Here is an 18531-nt window from a genome sequence, read left to right on the forward strand (position 1 = left end):
AAAGCTCACGCTGCCACTCCCCAGCTCCACCTCCAGGGTGGCCTCATGGCGATCCGGCGCCTTTCCTTCCTCCTGCTCCTCCTCCTCCGCGCCTTCGCCTCCCTTCCCACCCAAACCGCCGCGCGAGGCGGCGCCGACCCGTCGTCAGGTTCCGCTCTCTCTCTTTCTGTCTCTGTGTCTGGATTACCTTTTCTTGGAGCGGCGCAGTTCCGTCGTGCCAAAACTCAATTCGCCCGTGTGAACATCGATCTCGGGTAGCTAGATCAACGGCACGCGGATCCGGTAGTTCGCTTGATAATGGTGGGATTGGTAGGGGGTTGCTGCTATTTTTTGACGACCCTTGTGCGGCTGTGCCTGATAAAATTCAGTACATTTTGGTAGAACCTTACCGACTGGGAATGGTGTTAGTGCACGGACAGTGGATTCGTGCGTGCGTATTTATGAGGGAACCTATACCATTTACTACTACTAGTTTATGAATTCCAGTCATGAATTGGCATAGTACCTTAAGTTAGATTCTTAAAGAGTTACAGTACCAATGAATATCTTCTATCTGTCTCCCAAGATTTTTTTTACCAGCCGGTACTGAATATCTTCACCTCGCTCCGCAAGCCACTGCGAGAGATGGCTTCGATCCACCAGGTTCCGCTCTCTCCCACTGTGTCTGGATTCCATTTTCCGGGGCCTGCGCATTGGCCTCGTGCCAAAACTTGATTCACCCGATCGGTGTCATCCATCTTAGATGGATAGGCTCAACGGGATGCAGATTCAGCAGCTTACTTGATATTTGTGGAATTGGTAGGGGTTGCTGCTAGCATTGATGAACCTACCTAGCATGGATTTGCCTGGGATTCAGTTCATTTGAGTACAACCTGTACTGATTTGGAATGATGTTAGTGCACTCACAGTGATGAAGAGTGCGAACTCTTGGATGCATGATGAGTGTCATCGTAAGAAAATCTACCGTGTCGTGTACTACGGAGAACCCTACGCGGTCAACTATCTTATAGAGTCGCTGTCATGAATTGGCATGCCAACTTAGATCCTTAAAATGTTACCAATGAAATTGAATATGTGTTTTCCACTTTCCGTACATGGATTTGTTCAGGATCCATTTGGTTTTCTATTGGTTATTCACAAACTGTGCTTGCAATTTTCAGAATATTGGTAGCTGCTTTTATTATAAGTAGTAACTTAAAATTGTTAACCAGGTATTGATGATGAAAAACATGGGTCGTTTTTACGTAATCTTCTTGAGGATAAGCCCGAGATCACGTAAGTTCTTCACCAGATTGATCTTTTTGTTCGTGTCATTATTGCACATGTGAGAAATGGCCTTTCCAACAACTTCAGGGAAGAAATGATTCATGGATATATGACCAATTCTGAACTTGAGATTGCTGTGCAAGACTTTGGGAGCCGCTGTGCTAATGTCTCCAGGGTGTACAGGTACATCATGTATAATACTTTGCTTTCCGTCGATGTGTATGTTAGGAGTTTCTCGACCATTATTGGGACCATCAGTTTGTTTAGCCATGTCATATCAATATTATACTCGTTTAGTTGATGTCCACGTGTGGTTGGCTATGTATAGACTACCGTGGTTTTAAGGTGCTAAGGCGTCCTAAGGCGTTCTACCCCCCCCCCTCTGGCACCTAAGCAGGTGCCTAAGCGCCTAAAGTGGCCAAATTTCCAAGGCGCTGCCAGGGCGCCTTACTGCCTAAGCGTCCTAAGGCGATGCCTTGAAACCCATGTACACTACAATTAAAATGCATTGCTGATCAGGTGGGATTGAATAATTCATAGTCACACTGGTAGGTGAAAGTAAAAGTAAAAGGAAAAAAAATAGTTCTTTCTTTCATGCTAACATAAATGCATATCTTTTTTTGTAAAAGTTTGGATTGCATGGTCAACTCGCTTCTGGTTGGGTTAATGGAACACAGAAAATTTTGTTTGCTCTAAATATTTCCAACTCATCTCAAGGTTTTTGGTGCTTCCGTCATTTTTACTCTATTTTCAATTGAGTGTGTAGTACTGCAGTTAGGGTGCATCTTCATTATGCTCATCTAGTCATCTTTTCAAACTTCACTTACCTATTATTTCTTCTCTCTTTGAGGGATTACACACACCTGTTATCAGCATCGGGAAGAGTGTAAATGGTTCCCCATTGGTATGTAACTTATTAAAAGTGATGATTGCTCTAATGAGTTCTTGGTGTAAATTTTGTATATTGGATAAGTATTCTGATTGTTCTTGTAGTGGGTCATTGAACTATCAGATAAGCCTGGACAAAAAGAAGCTGAACCAGCATTCAAGGTTTGTGGTTCTTTCTCCTTAAGTAGTGGGCTATTCTTTTCTCAGTTGTCGAAATTTTCTAAAAAAAAACTAAAGAGGAAGTGTTATCCAATTTCAGCCTGATGTTCATCTTACTTTATCATTTATTTGCTTTTATCTCCTGTGCTTGAAAAGAACAACTATGACAGAATAGTATTCACATGTGTTATTTTTTGAACAAAAATGGGTGTCTTCTATTTCATATTTAGACCTACAGTTTTGTTTAAATGGCCGACACTATTATTGTTATGTTCCGTCTTGCTTCTTTGTGAATTAGATGGGACTACTCCCTTTCTGTCATGCTGATGACAGTTAACTAAGCTCTAATAGAATCACATTATAATTCAAACATGGTTTTCCTGTAGAAATGAAGTGTAGATGCAGAGTAAAAATGTTACAAGGCCATGTCGGAAATAATCCTGCTACCGTGCTTGAACTTTTTACTCTGTTCCTATTATACTAACAACTAACTATTCACCATTTTTCGTATTTGTGATGTAGTTTTTGTTTAAAATTTGCAGTTCATCGGGAATGTCCATGGTGATGAGCCTGTTGGAAGAGAGGTCCTTATGCAACTTGCGTATTGGCTGTGTGATAACTACCTGAAGGATCCATTGGTATGCAAGTTTCCCTAGTTGCTACATGCTCTTGACTAGCTGTGGAGCTTTCGACTGGCCAACCACTTACAGTTTTCCTATGTGAACCCACCTGTACCATTTTGAGTTGTTTCTTACGTGAAATTAAAAGGAAACATAGTAACTAACGACAACAAAAAATATTTAATTTATGAGAAGTTCAGACTCTAACACGTGCTACAAATGTTGTTATTTTGGATGCATTGTTATGGATCATGTAACGTCCAACATATTGTGCATTATTGCAGATATTAGTCTCACTTTTTTCTAAACATAGTTTTTATAAAACCTACTTCATATATTTCCATCAGTTTTATGAAAATTGGTACCGATATGCTATGCTCAGAACTTAGCAGTTAACTAATTTCTGCAGGCAACTCTTATTGTGGAGAACACACACCTTCATATACTTCCGACAATGAACCCAGATGGATTTGCTCTTAGAAGACGTGGCAATGCAAACAATATTGACCTCAACAGAGACTTTCCTGACCAAGTGAGTACTCCCCTGATGCATTGATTTTCTTATGTAAGATTCTACAATCCAATTTTCAATATTCCTTCTTCATGGAGCCATTAATTTATATTGTCAATGCTGGCAGTTTTTTCCCATCAACGATGAGATTAACTACAGGCAACCTGAAACTAGAGCTATTATGAACTGGATAAAGCAAGAACACTTCACAGCCTCTGCTAGTTTGCATGGGGTAATTATTCTTTCCTTACCATTAGTTTCTGAATTATTTTTTATTTGTATGTTGTTATCTGCCTACTTATGTTTTTGTGGTCAAGGCTACTATCTCAAATAGTGAGCCACATGTATTTCTGGTTTACTGTCATGCTCTTTTATGGGAATGCCCCAAAATTGTGTTTTGCGTGTACCCCCAAAAAAGTTTTATGCAGCAAGGAAAATATTTTGTAGTATGTGTTCTATGGAGGGCTTGTTGTCTTTTTTGCTTTAATTACTACTATATGCTAGGTGTATCAGGTCTCGCAAAAAAAAGCTTAGGTAAATTATTATTGCATTGCAATTAACAGTTCAGATGCTATAGTCCCTTTTTCTTCTGAACCTGCTATATTGCGAAGTTTTTTCATTTGGTTTGATATATACTGTTAATTTTAAAAACCGGATGCTCTGGATCAGGTCTGACTATAATTCAGGAACTATTTTGTTGACCTAGTCGTTTGTTTGGGTACATTACTATTTGATCATAATAATGATAAGAGATGGGAGCGTATTTTTTGTATATACTAGGAAATGATGTTTGCAAATAGGAAGATTTCAAGTACAACATGTAATTAAAGTGATGTTTGCAAATAGGTGAATGGATCGTAGCGAACGGATCGTAGCGAACAAGAGGGGGGGGGGGTGAATGGTTGCTACGTCAAGTTTTAGTCTTTTCGGCTTTTAGTGCAACGGAAGATAAATGTGATTGCTTTAGTGGTGTTGGTGATCCTACAATGATCCTAGAACAAGTGCAACAAGCAAAGGAACAATCACAAGATAGTAAGAGTAAGGAGCGGGACAACCGGAGGGCGCGGAGACGAGGCGAGGTTTGTTTCCCGCAGTTCCTCCCACAAAAGGGAGTACGTCTCGCGTTGAGGAGGTGCTAGCCTCACACAAGAGGCTAGACGGCCACACCACGAAGGAAGGCCTCACCTTCTTCCTCGAGAGAGCTCCACAAAGGTGCTCCCCTTCTCCACTAAGGCACCGATCGAGGCGGTGATTCCTTCACAAGGTTGGGGCGAGCTCCACACCACAAGGAGGCTCCCAACAATCCATGGAGCTAGTACAACACCAAGCTAGCCTCCATGGATGCACTTCCTCCAATGTCCCACAATAGGAACCCTAACACCAAGATCCACTAAGGAATAACAAGTATTGGTGAAATCTCTCTTGGTAGAACTATAGATCGAGGTCTCCTCCACCACTCCTCAAAATTTGAGCAAGATTGGTTGGATGGTTGGGGAGATCCTCAAGGATTAAGCTCAGCAACAATGGAGGAGAGAGAGAGAGAAGAGATAAAAACGAATTGGGGAAGAAGGGGCCCTTAAATAGGCTCCTCCAAATCCAACCGTTATGTCCGAGCTTTTGCCTAAGCGGTACTACCGCTTTTGGAAAGCGGTACTACCGCTCCGAGTTCGAATTCCCGGATCCGGTCCACGTGGACGCAGAGCGGTACTACCGCTAGAGGTACCGCTCGAGGTACCGCAATGGGGTCCAAACCTCATCGGATCCAAAGCGGTACCGGAGCGGTACCGAGCGGTACTCGCCGTAACTAGTTACGGTACTCAGGCGGTACCATGGGCGGTACTACCGCTCCGGGTACCGCAGAGGTACCGTAACTCGTACCGAGGGACAAATCCAGACGCAGAACTCGGAGCGGTACCGTGAGGCGGTACCTATAGGGGTAGCGGTACTACCGCTATAGGTACCGGTAGTACCGGCTCGGCTAAAACCGGTTTTCTTCCCTTTTCTCTCCAACCATGTCACCTCGCGAAACACACACAAAACCAGAAAACCTACAACTACCTATAACTACGCTTCGGCTCTCCGATCTTGACGTGTCCAGTGAGGTCACCGTGCACTTGCAAATCTAGCAATGATACTCAAGGCACACCGTGAGATAACTCAAGTGTTGTCATCAAACACACAAAACACGGGGTTTAGACTTTGCTCTTTCAATCTCCCCCTTTTTGGTGTTTGATGACAACACAAGAATTTTCAAAAGCATATGATATTATGATGAGATTCTTAGATTTGCAAAAGCTCGACGGAGCTCCCCCTAAACGTGTGCATACTTTGAATATGTATTTGAATACAAATACACACGTCTAAGAGGCATAACTTCCCCTAGATTTTACAAACCAAGCACATATGTAACAAGGATACAAGATCATGTTCAAATAACATATGCGCAATATGGAGGTAACATAAGATCATGTAAGGAGATTTGGGTGAAGTTATCATACCATAGCCTTGAGAATACCCAAACTCACCATAAGATACCTCCATAGAGTTGTTGATGTAGCCACAAGACATGATAAGCAACTAGGATCACAAGGCTACAAACAACAAAGGTCCCCATCCACATAGGAACTTCTCCCCCTTTGGCATCGGAACACCAAAAAGGAGAGTAGAGAAACTAGGAGGATGGAGAAAAAAGAACATACAACCAAGCTTGCAAAAACCAAAAGGAAAAACAAGCTTGAGTGAGATGCTCCAAAAACATGAAGAAAAAGATAGCAAAGAAGAAGGACAAAAAGGTCACAAAGAAACACCGAAAAACTCCTCAAGGAGGAGGTTGGTGGCCGAAGCCACCGTGTAAGAGTGTAGTAGTGTGAGGTCGCGTAGATGTATCTAGGACTCACGGACTACAACTCAACATGAAGCTCATAAGTCACTCAATTGACAAATAACATATGTTTTGGATTTCTTTATGCATTATGGGGGGAGGGGTAGCTCAATATATTTAAACCGCACTCCCCCTATGTTCATGCGTGCCTTTCATCTAGATATATAGTTTGAGAGTGGTATGTGCGCACGACGGTCAAGCAAAGTTCGACGGATCAATGATATTTAGCTCATGCCTCAACTCAATGAAACGCTTCTCGTCCAAGGGCTTTGTGAAGATGTCCGCCAATTGCTCCTTGGTGCCAATGAAGGATAGAACAATATCTCCACGTGTAATGTGATCTCGAATGAAGTGGTTCCTTATCTCAATATGCTTCGTCTTCCCATGAAGAACCGGGTTGTAGGCGATCTTGATGGCGCTCTCATTGTCGCACAATAGAGGAACCTTGCTATACTCGAGTCCATAGTCCCGCAAGGTTTGCCTCATCCATAAGATTTGCGCACAACTACTTGCCGCGGCAACATACTCGGCTTCCGCGGTGGAGACGGAGACACAATTTTGCTTCTTCGAGGACCAACACACCAAAGATCTTCCAAGAAAGTGACACGCTCCGGATGTAGACTTCCTATCAACCTTGTCTCCCGCCCAATCGGAGTCGGTGAAGCCCACCAAAGCAAAGTCCATGTCCCTTGGGTACCATAGTCCGAAGTGTGGGGTATTAACTAAATATCGAAAGATCCTCTTGACCGCCACAACGTGGCTTTCCTTCGGACTTGCTTGAAACCGTGCACACATACCAACGCTTAACATTATATCCGGGCGAGAGGCACAAAGGTAAAGAAGCGAACCTATCATCGAACGGTAGAGCTTGGGATCCACAGCTTTGCCGGTCTCGTCAAGGGAGAGTTGACACTTGAGATGCATTGGAGTTCCAATTCCCTTGGCGCCCTTCATGTCGAAGCGGTTGAGCATGTCTTGGAGATATTTTGCTTGATTGATGAAGGTGCCTTGTCCCATTTGCTTGATCTCAAACCCAAGGAAGTACTTGAGTTCACCCATCATTGACATCTCAAACCTATTTGTCATTAACATAGCAAACTCATCATTGAATTTTATGTTAGTCGAGCCAAATATGATGTCATCTACATAGAGTTGGCATATGAAAAGCTCCCCATTGACTTTCTTAGTAAAAAGAGTGGGATCAATTTTCTCCACTTCGAAACCACGGTCTTCAAGCAACTCCTTTAGGTGCTCATACCAAGCTCTAGGAGCTTGTTTGAGTCCATATAGGGCCTTTTTGAGCTTGAAGACATGGTCCGGGAAATGGGGGTCCTCGAAACCCGGGGTTGCTTCACATACACCTCCTCATGTAGAGGACCATTAAGAAAAGCACTCTTAACATCCATTTGTTGCAACTTGAAGCCATGATGAGAGGCAAAGGCCAAAAGGATACGGATGGACTCGAGCCTTGCAACGGGTGCAAAGATTTCACCAAAGTCCACGCCTTCGACTTGAGAATAGCCTTGTGCCACCAATCTTGCTTTGTTGCGGATGACCGTGCCATGTTCATCTTGCTTGTTCTTGAAGACCCATTTGGTGCCGATAACATTGCGACAATGATCGGGTCGCTTCATGAGAGTCCAGACATCATTCCTCTTGAAGTTGTTGAGTTCCTCTTGCATTGCATTCAACCAATCGGGATCTTTAAGAGCGTCATTAACTTTGAGTGGTTTCACCCTAGAGACAAAGGCGTGGTGCTCACAAAAGTTTGCTAGTTGCCTCCGGGTGGTTACTTTGCCCTTTAGATCACCAATGACATTACTCAAAGAATGGGACTTGAGGCGCAAGTGTCTTGCAACCGGATCTTCACGGCGAGTGACGGCTAAAGGAGTAGATTCTTGTGGGTCCTCTTGGCTTTCATCACGGTTTAGGTCCTCGCCTTGACCTTCATTGTTGTTGAAGTGGGTATCATCATCATCATGAGATCCGGATGACTCGGGGGTACTAGGAATGGTATTGTCCATAAAGAACATCCCCGAACCACTCGAAGAAGAACTTGAAGCTTGGCCTTGGTCACTTGATGTTGGTTGATGTTGTAGATGAGCTTGTGGTAAGTGTTGTTCTTGAGCTTGCGGTAGATGTTGTTCTTGAGCTTGTTGAGGTGAGCTTGTACTTGATTGTTGTTGTAGTTGTTGAGGTTGAACTTGATGTTGTTGTAGAGGTTGGCTTGCATTTGTAAGATCAACGGAAGAAGCTTGGCCTTGTGGTGTAGATGGCTCCACTTGGGTGGAACTTGGTCCTTCCCCGGTACTCATAGAGGGTAGCTCTTGAGGTCGGCGAATGCCAACACCCATCCCTCCTATGGCATCCGGGGGATTGGCATCTCCTTTCTCACAAGAAGCACTTCGCTCCTCCAAAGATCTATCATCTTCATCGAATGTCACATCACAAGATTCTACAACCCGTCCATTTGACTTGTTGAAGACTCTATAGGCGTGAGAATCCGTAGCATAGCCAACGAAAATTCCTTCTTGAGCTCTTGAATCAAACTTAGATAGGCGTGTGTCCTTGACAAGCACATAGCATTTGCATCCGAAGACCTTGAAGTATGACACATTTGGCTTGTTGCCGGTGAGGATCTCATATGGTGTCTTCTCAAGACCTTTGCGAAAGTAGAGACGATTAGTAGCGTGGCATGCGGTAGAGATAGCTTCCGCCCAAAAATTGTAGTTAGACTTGTACTCCATCATCATGGTTCGGGCGGCTTCAATCAAGGTTCGATTCTTCCTTTCGGCGACCCCATTTTGTTGGGGAGTATATGGCGTGGAGTATTGGTGTTGGATTCCTTCTTCGCCGAGGAAGTCATCCAAGGTGTAGTTCTTGAACTCCGTTTCATTGTCGCTCCTTATTGCGAGGATCTTGCTGTCGTACTTGTGTTGAACTTGGTTAGCAAACTCCATCATGGTCCGTTGAGTCTCACTCTTGTACTTGAAGAAGAATACCCAACAATAGCGTGAATAGTCATCGACAATGACGAGGCAATACTTCTTTCCTCCAAGACTTTCATGAGACGGTGGACCGAAGAGATCAACATGTAAGAGCTCCAAGCATCTTGTGGTAGAGATGATAGTCTTGGCCTTGTGAGGAGCTCCATGCATTTTTCCTTGTACGCAAGCCCTACAAACACGATCCTTACAAAAAGAGACATCTTCTTTTAGTCCGAGAATGTGGCCACCCTTGTGGAGACTTTGCAAAGTCCTCATGTTGACATGGGCAAGTCGGCGATGCCATAACCAACCCTTGTCACCTTTGGCGAATAGGCAAAGAGCGGAGGATGTTGTCTTTCGGAGAAGTCAACAACATATAATCCGTTCTCTACATATCCAACAAAAGCTACACGGAGTGTCTTGCTCCACAAGAGGACCACCATATGTTCATCAAAGAAAGTACATAGACCCATGCGAGCAATTTGATGAACGGAGAGTAAGTTGTAACCAAGGGTCTCGACAAGGAGGACATTCACAAGTGAGATGTCGGGTGTTACCACCACCTTGCCAAGACCCACTACCTTAGAGCACGTGTTGTCGCCATATGATACGGTAGAGTAAGAAGGCTCGAGGTCGACAACAATATCTTTGCTTCCGGTCATATGACTTGTGGCTCCACTATCAACCACCCATTTAGCGCCATCGGAAGCATAGTCCTACAAGGAATCAAGTCTTGGATTTAGGTACCCATTTTTCAATGGGTCCTAGCATGTTAGTAACAAGGGGTTTGGGAACCCAAATAGTCCAATCAACATTGTCCTTTGGAGGACCAATAAAGCGAGCATGAATATGTCCATAGTAATCAACAAAAAGAACATGAGAAGGGTTGTTAGAGCCGACGAAACCCTTCGAGGCGGAGTTGGGTACTCCATCCCTTCTTGAGCTAGCGTCACTCTCCTCAAGGTTGATCTTCATGTTCCCCTTGTTCTTCTTCTTCTTGGTCCTCTTATTCCTCATCCTCTTTGGCTTGGTAGCCACTCCTCCTTCATTGTAAGAGCCCTCTTTGGCTCCATCTTTAGCTTCGATGACTCCTAAGTACTTGGCTTGAATTTGGAGCCTATCAACTTTGGCCTTCAAACGATTGACTTCCTCTTCATGCTCCGGATGAGGGTGGCAAATATCAAACACTTGGACTTCCTTTGCCTTGTTCACCCGGAAATGTTCCATCAAGGCTTCTTCTTGGAGAGCGTTCATCTTCATGAGTAAGCGCTTGTCACTCTCCATCTTGGCAACGTCACTTTCATGAGTGCAACACACACGGTCCTTGCTCAAAGGAAAGTACTCCTTCAAAGCTTCCTCTTGCATGGTATTGACCTCCATGAGCTTGGCTTCCCTTCTCTTGAAGGCGGCTATTTCTTCCTCATGATCACAACAAGTGTCCTTCTCCTTGCTCATGCGGAGACATTCCATCAAAGACTCTTCTTGCTTGCTACTCAACCTCAATAGCTTGGCCTTGGTGGTCTCAAGAGTGGCAATTTCTTCTTCATGGTTGCAACATGAGGTCTTCTCTTTGCACAAGCGGTAATATTCATCCAAGGCTTCTTCTTGAAGAGCATTGACCTCCAAGAGAAGAGCATTGTGCTTCCTCAAGGAAGCAACTTGATCATCAAGCTCGTCAGGGCAAGAATTGGGATCTTCATCATCCTTTTCTTTGTTGGCTTCCTCAAGAGAGAGCATCTTCTTTTTGAGCTCACCAATCAAATCAAGAGCATCGTCTCGATCCTTGGTGAGTTGAGAAACAATAGCTTTGTTGGAGTCTTCAAGGACGATGACACTAGCTTCAAGTGACATGCGCAGATTTAGTTCATCATCAAGCTCTTCTTTGAGGGAGGCAATCTCATTTGCCGCTTCCCTTTCAAACCTCTCCTTCTCCTCTATAAGGTCTTGTGCCGCACCGAGTTGGCTCAAGAGAGCCCCAACATGAGTCTTGGTATCCCCTTGCATGTTAGTGAAAAAGAATCCAAACCGATAATCTCACGTTTAACGGTGAGACTAGTGGCATCATCAATATATAAGGCATTAGTCGAGGATGATGGTTTGGAGGGGGATTTTACCTCCGTGGATACCTTTGCCATAAGGCAACGAGCATTGTTGGTGACGAGGTTCTCATTGGGAGAGTCGAAGAGGGAGATAGAGGGAGTGGTAATGGCGATGGCGGCCACTCCCTCCCCTTCCTTGTTGGAGCTCTTGTCTCCACGTTCTTCATCCTCATCGAAGGAGTACTCTTCTCGAATGATGAAGGCTCTAGGCTTCTTGGTGTAGGAGACCTTGTCGTCATCGGACTTGGGGGAGAACTTGGAGAATCCTTTGGAGAGTGACTTGAACTTTTTCTTGCGGATAAGCCTTCCACCATGATCTTCTCTTCTCTCAAACATACAATCCGCGACAAAATGATTCTTGTCGCCGCAATTGTAGCATGTTCTTCCCCTTTGCCCCTCCCTTGGGCTCTTGGAGAAACTCCTTGGAGAATCACGTGATCTTCTTGGTCTTGTGCTTCGGGATTTGTTTCCATCCCAAAATTTCTTGGCGGCGAGAGCCATGTGCTCATGATAATTGATCTTGAGATCATCCGGTCCCCATTCAACGGGATCCTCATCACTTTCACTAGCCTCATGTACCCTCATCGTCAAAGCAAGGTTGGGCTTGCGGACGTTGTGGGCGCGAGCAACAAGATCCTCCGCATTCTTCTTGGAGATGTCCAAAGCGATGACTTCGCTAAGAACTTCATCGGAGGTCATAGCACGGAAGGAGGCGTTTTGGCGGATGGCCGTCAACTTAACTTCCTCATAAGGGAGGAGAGCGTTGTAGAACTTGCGCTTGATCCAATGATCATCCACAAACGTTGCTCCAAGATCTTGCATTTGCACGGCAAGAGCGATGAGGCGCCGATACATTTCTTCGGGGGACTCTCCTTCAATCATGACAAAGTTATCGGCCATATTGTTCACTTCATCAAAGCGAGAGCTTTGGATGCTTGCATTTCCGAGGAAGAGCTTCTCAAGTTTATCCCATGCTTCCTTGGCGGTCTTGAGCGAGCGGATATGAGCACGGTCCTTGGGCGTGATGGCCATGTGGATCATGTTGATGGCGGTGGCGTTGAGTTGGTCATCCACCACTTCTCTTCTTGTCAAGCTCTTTCGGTCTCGTGGTGAGTAGCCTTCCTCAATGATGCGCCAAAGCTCGGTAGATGCGCTGCGCACATGTGAACGCATTAAGAATTGCCAATTTTCAAAGTTATTTGACTCAAGTAACGGTGGTGAACCATGCGACAAGATATGTGGCATAGGTATTGGAACGTTTATGGTGTAATCACTTGGTGGTGGCACCTCATGATAACCCCTAGACGTTCCGCAACCGGTGTCTCATCCTTCCCCTTTGTTGAAGTGCCGGTCTCCCCAAGCCCTTCCTTTTGTGGATCTTTTGTCGCTTGCGCGACAAAATCAACAAGAGGAAAGGGGTTAGCTTTTGGTGGGGGGTTCTCGGCACTTGCTTGAGGATCAACACTAGGGTTCGGTTTTTGAGCAACCAACTCCATCATCATCGCCTTCATTTGGTTAACGATGGATGACTCCAATTTCTTGAGGTCATCCAACGTAGCCGTTGTGGTATCGACGGGAGATGATGGAGCGGGTGGCACAAGGGAAGGTGACCCATTCGCCACACCCGCATCTTGTTCGGCCATTTCTTAGGCGGTAAAGCCCGAGCAAGAAAACATCGCTCTGATACCAATTGAATGGATCGTAGCGAACAAGAGGGGGGGGGGGGGTGAATGGTTGCTACGTCAAGTTTTAGTCTTTTTCAGTTTTAGTGCAACGGAAGATAAATGTGATTGCTTTAGTGGTGTTGGTGATCCTACAATGATCCTAGAACAAGTGCAACAAGCAAAGGAACAATCACAAGATAGTAAGAGTAAGGAGCGGGACAACCGGAGGGCGCGGAGACGAGGCGAGGTTTGTTTCCCGCGGTTCCTCCCACAGAAGGGAGTACGTCTGCGTTGAGGAGGTGCTAGCCTCACACAAGAGGCTAGACGGCCACACCACGAAGGAAGGCCTCACCTTCTTCCTCGAGAGAGCTCCACAAAGGTGCTCCCCTTCTCCACTAAGGCACCGGTCGAGGCGGTGATTCCTTCACAAGGTTGGGGCGAGCTCCACACCACAAGGAGGCTCCCAACAATCCATGGAGCTAGTACAACACCAAGCTAGCCTCCATGGATGCACTTCCTCCAATGTCCCACAATAGGAACCCTAACACCAAGATCCACTAAGGAATAGCAAGTATTGGTGAAATCTCTCTTGGTAGAACTATAGATCGAGGTCTCCTCCACCACTCCTCAAAATTTGAGCAAGATTGGTTGGATGGTTGGGGAGATCCTCAAGGATTAAGCTCGGCAACAATGGAGGAGAGAGAGAGAAGAGATAAAACGAATTGGGGAAGAAGGAGCCCTTAAATAGGCTCCTCCAAATCCAACCGTTATGTCCGAGTTTTGCCTAAGCGGTACTACCGCTTTTGGAAAGCGGTACTACCGCTCCGAGTTCGAATTCCCCGGATCTGGTCCACGTGGACGCAGAGCGGTACTACCGCTAGAGGTACCGCTCGAGGTACCGCAATGGGATCCAAACCTTATCGGATCCAAAGCGGTACCGGAGCGGTACCAGAGCGGTACTGCCGTAACTAGTTACGGTACCTGGGCGGTACCATGGGCGGTACTACCGCTCCAGGTACCGCAGAGGTACCGTAACTCGTACTGAGGGACAAATCCAGCGCAGAACTCAGAGCGGTACCGTGAGGCGGTACCTATAGGGGTAGCGGTACTACCGCTATAGGTACCGGTAGTACCGGCCTGGCTAAAACTGGTTTTCTTCCCTTTTTCTCTCCAACCATGTCACCTCGCGAAACACACACAAAACCAGAAAACCTACAACTACCTATAACTACGCTTCAGTTCTCCGATCTTGACGTGTCCAGCGAGGTCACCGTGCACTTGCAAATCTAGCAATGATACTCAAGGCACACCGTGAGATAACTCAAGTGTTGTCATCAAACACACAAAACACGGGGTTTAGACTTTGCTCTTTCAATAGGAGTATGTAGAAGACAAGGCCATTTGTCTACCACTCTTACCATCAACCATTTTTCAGGATTTAATTGTTTAAGGTCCGATACAAAAATTCACCAACTTTTATGCATTTTTAGTTGATCCGCTTACTCTGATATAGTCATTTGTTCATTACAAATCAGCTCCTGATTGTCATCCATCGCCACCTGATCTGAATTCTGCAGGGTGCTCTTGTTGCAAATTATCCATGGGATGGATCTAGAGATAAAAGGTGCTTCCCAGTTTCCTATTTACATTCAGTTTCAAGGATCCCCTGCTACCACTTTTGTGCATTCTATTTCTCTAAAAGACGCGGCAATAAGATTTTATCTAAGGATTGTCCAGACATGTTTCAGTAGATGATTCAAATGATGTGCAGGTGTATATTTTAGCCTCCGCGAGTCCTTGTTGATTTTACTTCCGAGTCCTTGTTGTATATTATGTTAGTATCTACTGGTGTGCAGTTTGCCTGAGTTTTAATTGTCCGTGAAGTGGTTACTTTAGTTCTTTGGCTAGGACCACAAGCTTTACTTGCTAGATATCACACTTCAATGGCTTGCTTTTTTTGACATGTAGATTGTCTTGCTTACAGAAAAGAGTATTATGGATGTCCTGATGACAAGGCATTCCGGTACATGGCATCAGTGTATAGTGAGTCACACTACAACATGTCTTTGAGCAAAGAATTCAGAGGAGGTATTACAAATGGAGCACTCTGGTAAAGAAACAAATAATAGTATTGCTTTGTTACTCCATATCAAACTTTCTGTGTATAAACATTCCAGTAACCTGTGTCACTATTTTCCAAGACCCAACATAGCAAGTTATGGTTGATGATGCAGGTATCCCATTTACGGCGGCATGCAAGACTGGAACTATATACATGGAGGCTGCTTTGAGTTAACCCTTGAAATTAGTGACGTAAAATGGCCAAAAGCATCTGAGGTACTTTTGCATCTTGTTATGTATATGCTCCTACCCAGCTGTTTTAGACCACTCTACATTTTTTTGTTCTGATATTCCTTATGATCTTCCGCTACAGCTTCTTCTCATATGGAAACAAAATAAGATGAGCATGCTCAATCTTGTCGCAAGCATGGTGAAGGTATGTTTCCACAGTGTTCGACGTGCTATGATTATGCAAAAGAAAACATAAAACTACAGTTTATTTGAAGTGAAATAGTGCCAGTTAGTGTATGGGTTGAGGCACATGGTCTTTGATCTCCATGTTTGGACTAGGGTCGGGGTTAAGGGCTCAAGGCATTCTGTCACCATCTCACTCTTAGTAGTTTCTGAAATAGCACCTTTCAGTGTTGTGCCCTGCATTAACTAGAGATACCTTGTGTTTTGCCTCTTTGGGTTTTGCTCCCTTTTGTTGTTCTTTTGTTTTAGAACATGGCTGTGCTTATCAGTTTGTCCACCAGACTGACTCTTGCTTCAGACAGGAGTTCATGGAAGGATATTTGCTGCAGATTCTGGCCATCCTATACCTGGCTCACTGATGGTGAAGGGAATCGACTCAAAGGTTAGTGATATTTGGGTCTTGACTGCAAACCGATCATGGATGAACTGGTAAGTTCATAGAAATTCCTTGGTTTATCATGTCAGTGATCATCATACTTGCCTCTTTCTTTTTCGTAGATAAATGCTAGTAGAACTTTTGGCGATTACCATCGAATGCTTGCACCTGGCGAGAGCTACGAAGGTAGCCTTTTTACGTTCCTTCCATCCAAAACATCACCATTTACAGTTAGATCGCCTACATGTATCAAACATAGATGGGGAACTCTTAAGAGCAGCATGCGCCCTCACTTGGCCTAGTTGTCTTCGTTTCCTTCAGTTTTCACTCTGAAATCTTTGATAGAAAAGAGTAATCCATTCTTTTTCGTTGCTGTCAGTCGTGGCATCAATGGCAGGCTTCACACCAAAAAGAACACGTATCGTGCTGGAACGCGAAGCCGTGAACCTTGATTTCATATTGGATCCAGACGGAGCTGTCGGGCAAACAAAGCCGGTTCGCACCGACTGCGACTGCCGCTGCGATGATGGTGGCAAGCCGTTCCTCATCCGGGAAGCTTACATCTGGCTTTATCTCCTGGTCCTGTTCTTTCTGCTGGCTCTTTATATACTTTTCAGGAGAAGAATAGCATCGAGGCTCGCACCTCATAGGCACCCGCCGAAACGGCCTGTTGCCGTGTGAGATTAATCTTTTTCTTTGCTAGCACAAGTTTGTAGCCTACAGCCTTACCACTGTTGTACTACACAAGTCGGATTGAATTGTGGCCAACGTGTGATGGAAGTTTTACATATATTTTCTAATTGGATATACTATATGTTTGTAGTGAATGCATGTCAGTTAAGTGGATGTTGTGGAGATAAAGGATAAATTGGATTAGTTTCGCAGACCGAGTTTCTTGGTTGAGCTGTGATTCATGTGAGTGACAAGGAATATTCAGACTTGAACAGTTCATGTATACAAGAAACAGTTTTTTTGAGCCACTGGTATAATTATCACTCTGGTACAACAAAACCAAAGAGACCGTGACAATGTAGAGAATAGTAATACTACCTCCATCCCAAGGCTTAAGGTCTATATTTTTCTCAGAAAGTCAAACGAAGTAAAGTTTGATCAAACTTTTAGAAAAATTTATGAATAAATATGATATTTTGTAGGTACTATATGAAAATATATTTTATTATCTATCTAATAATATTGATTTTGTACTTTTCATGTTAATGATTTTTGATAAAAACTTAGTCAATTAACATAGTTTGATTTTCTAAAAAAAATATAGATCTTAAACTTTGGGATGGAGGTAATAGTACCTAGTACATATAGTAATGATGTACTCCCTCTAGTCTCTTTCAATTGATTTAAGTTTAGTACAAAGTTATACTAAATTCGAGTCAATTAAAAAAAACCTAAGGGAGTATTAGCTGCAGCGTGCACACCCAATACATGTCCATGCTGAGGACACACTCCAATATCTGTTTCGTCAGCTGGTTGAGCATGTACATTACTCCTAACTAGTACTTAAAAAAGCTGGTGCATCATTAATAAATTAGTACTGTAAAAAGACTAGTACTGTGAGAGACGAGTGAGGGCACTAATCTATTTCTTTTTTACCTGAGTGGGGCATGAATCTCAGAAAAATTAAAATAGTACTGTAAGATACTCATAGTGAGAGTAATAGGGGAACAAACTCTTTTTGACCCGAGGGGGGGTCAACTGAACTTTGATGAGTTTAACTGAATCGATTCAGCTCGAGGAAAGTGTGGGCTCGGTCAGAGCTCTTTGACCTAAATAAATGGTTTTAAGAGCATCTCCAGCCGCGTCCCCCAAAGCGTCCCCCAAACCGCGCCGGATTGAGCGTTTGGGGGACGTGTTTTGTTCGTGCCGTCTTTGGGGGACGTCGCTCCCCAGCCGCGTCCCCCAAACGCCGCCCCCAAATATTTAAAATACTTTTTTTTAACACATAAACCATTTATCAAATGTAGCATATGAATAAAAATGTTTGCGAGGATTGTTTTCAAATTAAATTACAACAAACAATAAAACAAGTAATCAAATATAATAAATAGGGCTAGATGCTACATCAAGGTGCCACAGTATTTCCTTTGATCCTCCACAAATGGTCAACGAGATCAGCTTGAAGTTGATCATGAACATTGCTGTCACGGATCTCTGCGTGCATAGCGAGAAAATCAGCAAAATCTGCAGACAACTCATGATCAACCTCCGCAAGAGGGCCTTGACACTCATAGGGACCAACATGTGACCTAACATGATTCTTGCGGTCATCCTCGATGATCATGTTGTGCATGATCACACAAGCCTGCATCACCTCCCACATTTGGTCGTGAGACCAGCTTAGAGCAGGGTACCGGACAATGGTAAATTGTGCTTGAAGCACACCAAATGCCCGCTCGACATCCTTCCTGCAAGCCTCCTGTCGTGTAGCAAAGTGGGAATTCTTCAGACACTGATGGATTCGAGATTGTTTTGACAAAAGTGGCCCATTTTGGATATATACCATCGGCTAGATAATAGCCTTTGGTATATT

The 18531-nt window shown here is 44.3% G+C and overlaps 1 protein-coding gene across 2 annotated transcripts; it reads left to right on the forward strand.

The window, feature by feature from the left end:
* Positions 1–45: 45 nt before the first annotated feature.
* On the forward strand, positions 46–16870 carry LOC124685233 (carboxypeptidase SOL1-like). 2 transcript variants are annotated; one of them, XM_047219567.1, is made up of 15 exons: positions 46–148; positions 1212–1275; positions 1354–1449; positions 2140–2170; positions 2260–2316; positions 2856–2951; positions 3343–3465; positions 3572–3676; positions 14653–14699; positions 15060–15185; positions 15310–15412; positions 15510–15572; positions 15909–15992; positions 16109–16172; positions 16366–16870. In XM_047219567.1, exons 1-15 carry the CDS (start codon positions 46–48, stop codon positions 16665–16667), a joined length of 1464 nt encoding a protein of 487 aa, XP_047075523.1. In that variant the 3' UTR covers positions 16668–16870. The 2 variants fall into 2 exon arrangements, with proteins under 2 accessions (XP_047075523.1, XP_047075524.1); XM_047219568.1 differs by lacking the exons at positions 46–148; positions 1212–1275; positions 1354–1449; ... (1 more) ...; positions 2260–2316; positions 2856–2951 and having other exon boundaries at positions 3398–3465; positions 3604–3676.
* The last annotated feature ends 1661 nt before the right edge of the window (positions 16871–18531 follow it).

The sequence above is a fragment of the Lolium rigidum genome, chromosome 1, assembly GCF_022539505.1.
Source record: "Lolium rigidum isolate FL_2022 chromosome 1, APGP_CSIRO_Lrig_0.1, whole genome shotgun sequence".
Taxonomy (NCBI): Eukaryota; Viridiplantae; Streptophyta; class Magnoliopsida; order Poales; family Poaceae; genus Lolium; species Lolium rigidum.

Excerpts from the sequence above, each read along its gene's own strand:
- LOC124685233 (XM_047219567.1), top strand. The coding sequence starts at position 46 with ATGGCGATCCGGCGCCTTTCCTTCCTCCTGCTCCTCCTCCTCCGCGCC. Across the intron at positions 3,677-14,652 it reads CCTCTGCTAGTTTGCATGGG|GGTGCTCTTGTTGCAAATTA; the intron begins GTAATTATTCTT and ends TGAATTCTGCAG. Across the intron at positions 14,700-15,059 it reads GATGGATCTAGAGATAAAAG|AAAAGAGTATTATGGATGTC; the intron begins GTGCTTCCCAGT and ends TCTTGCTTACAG.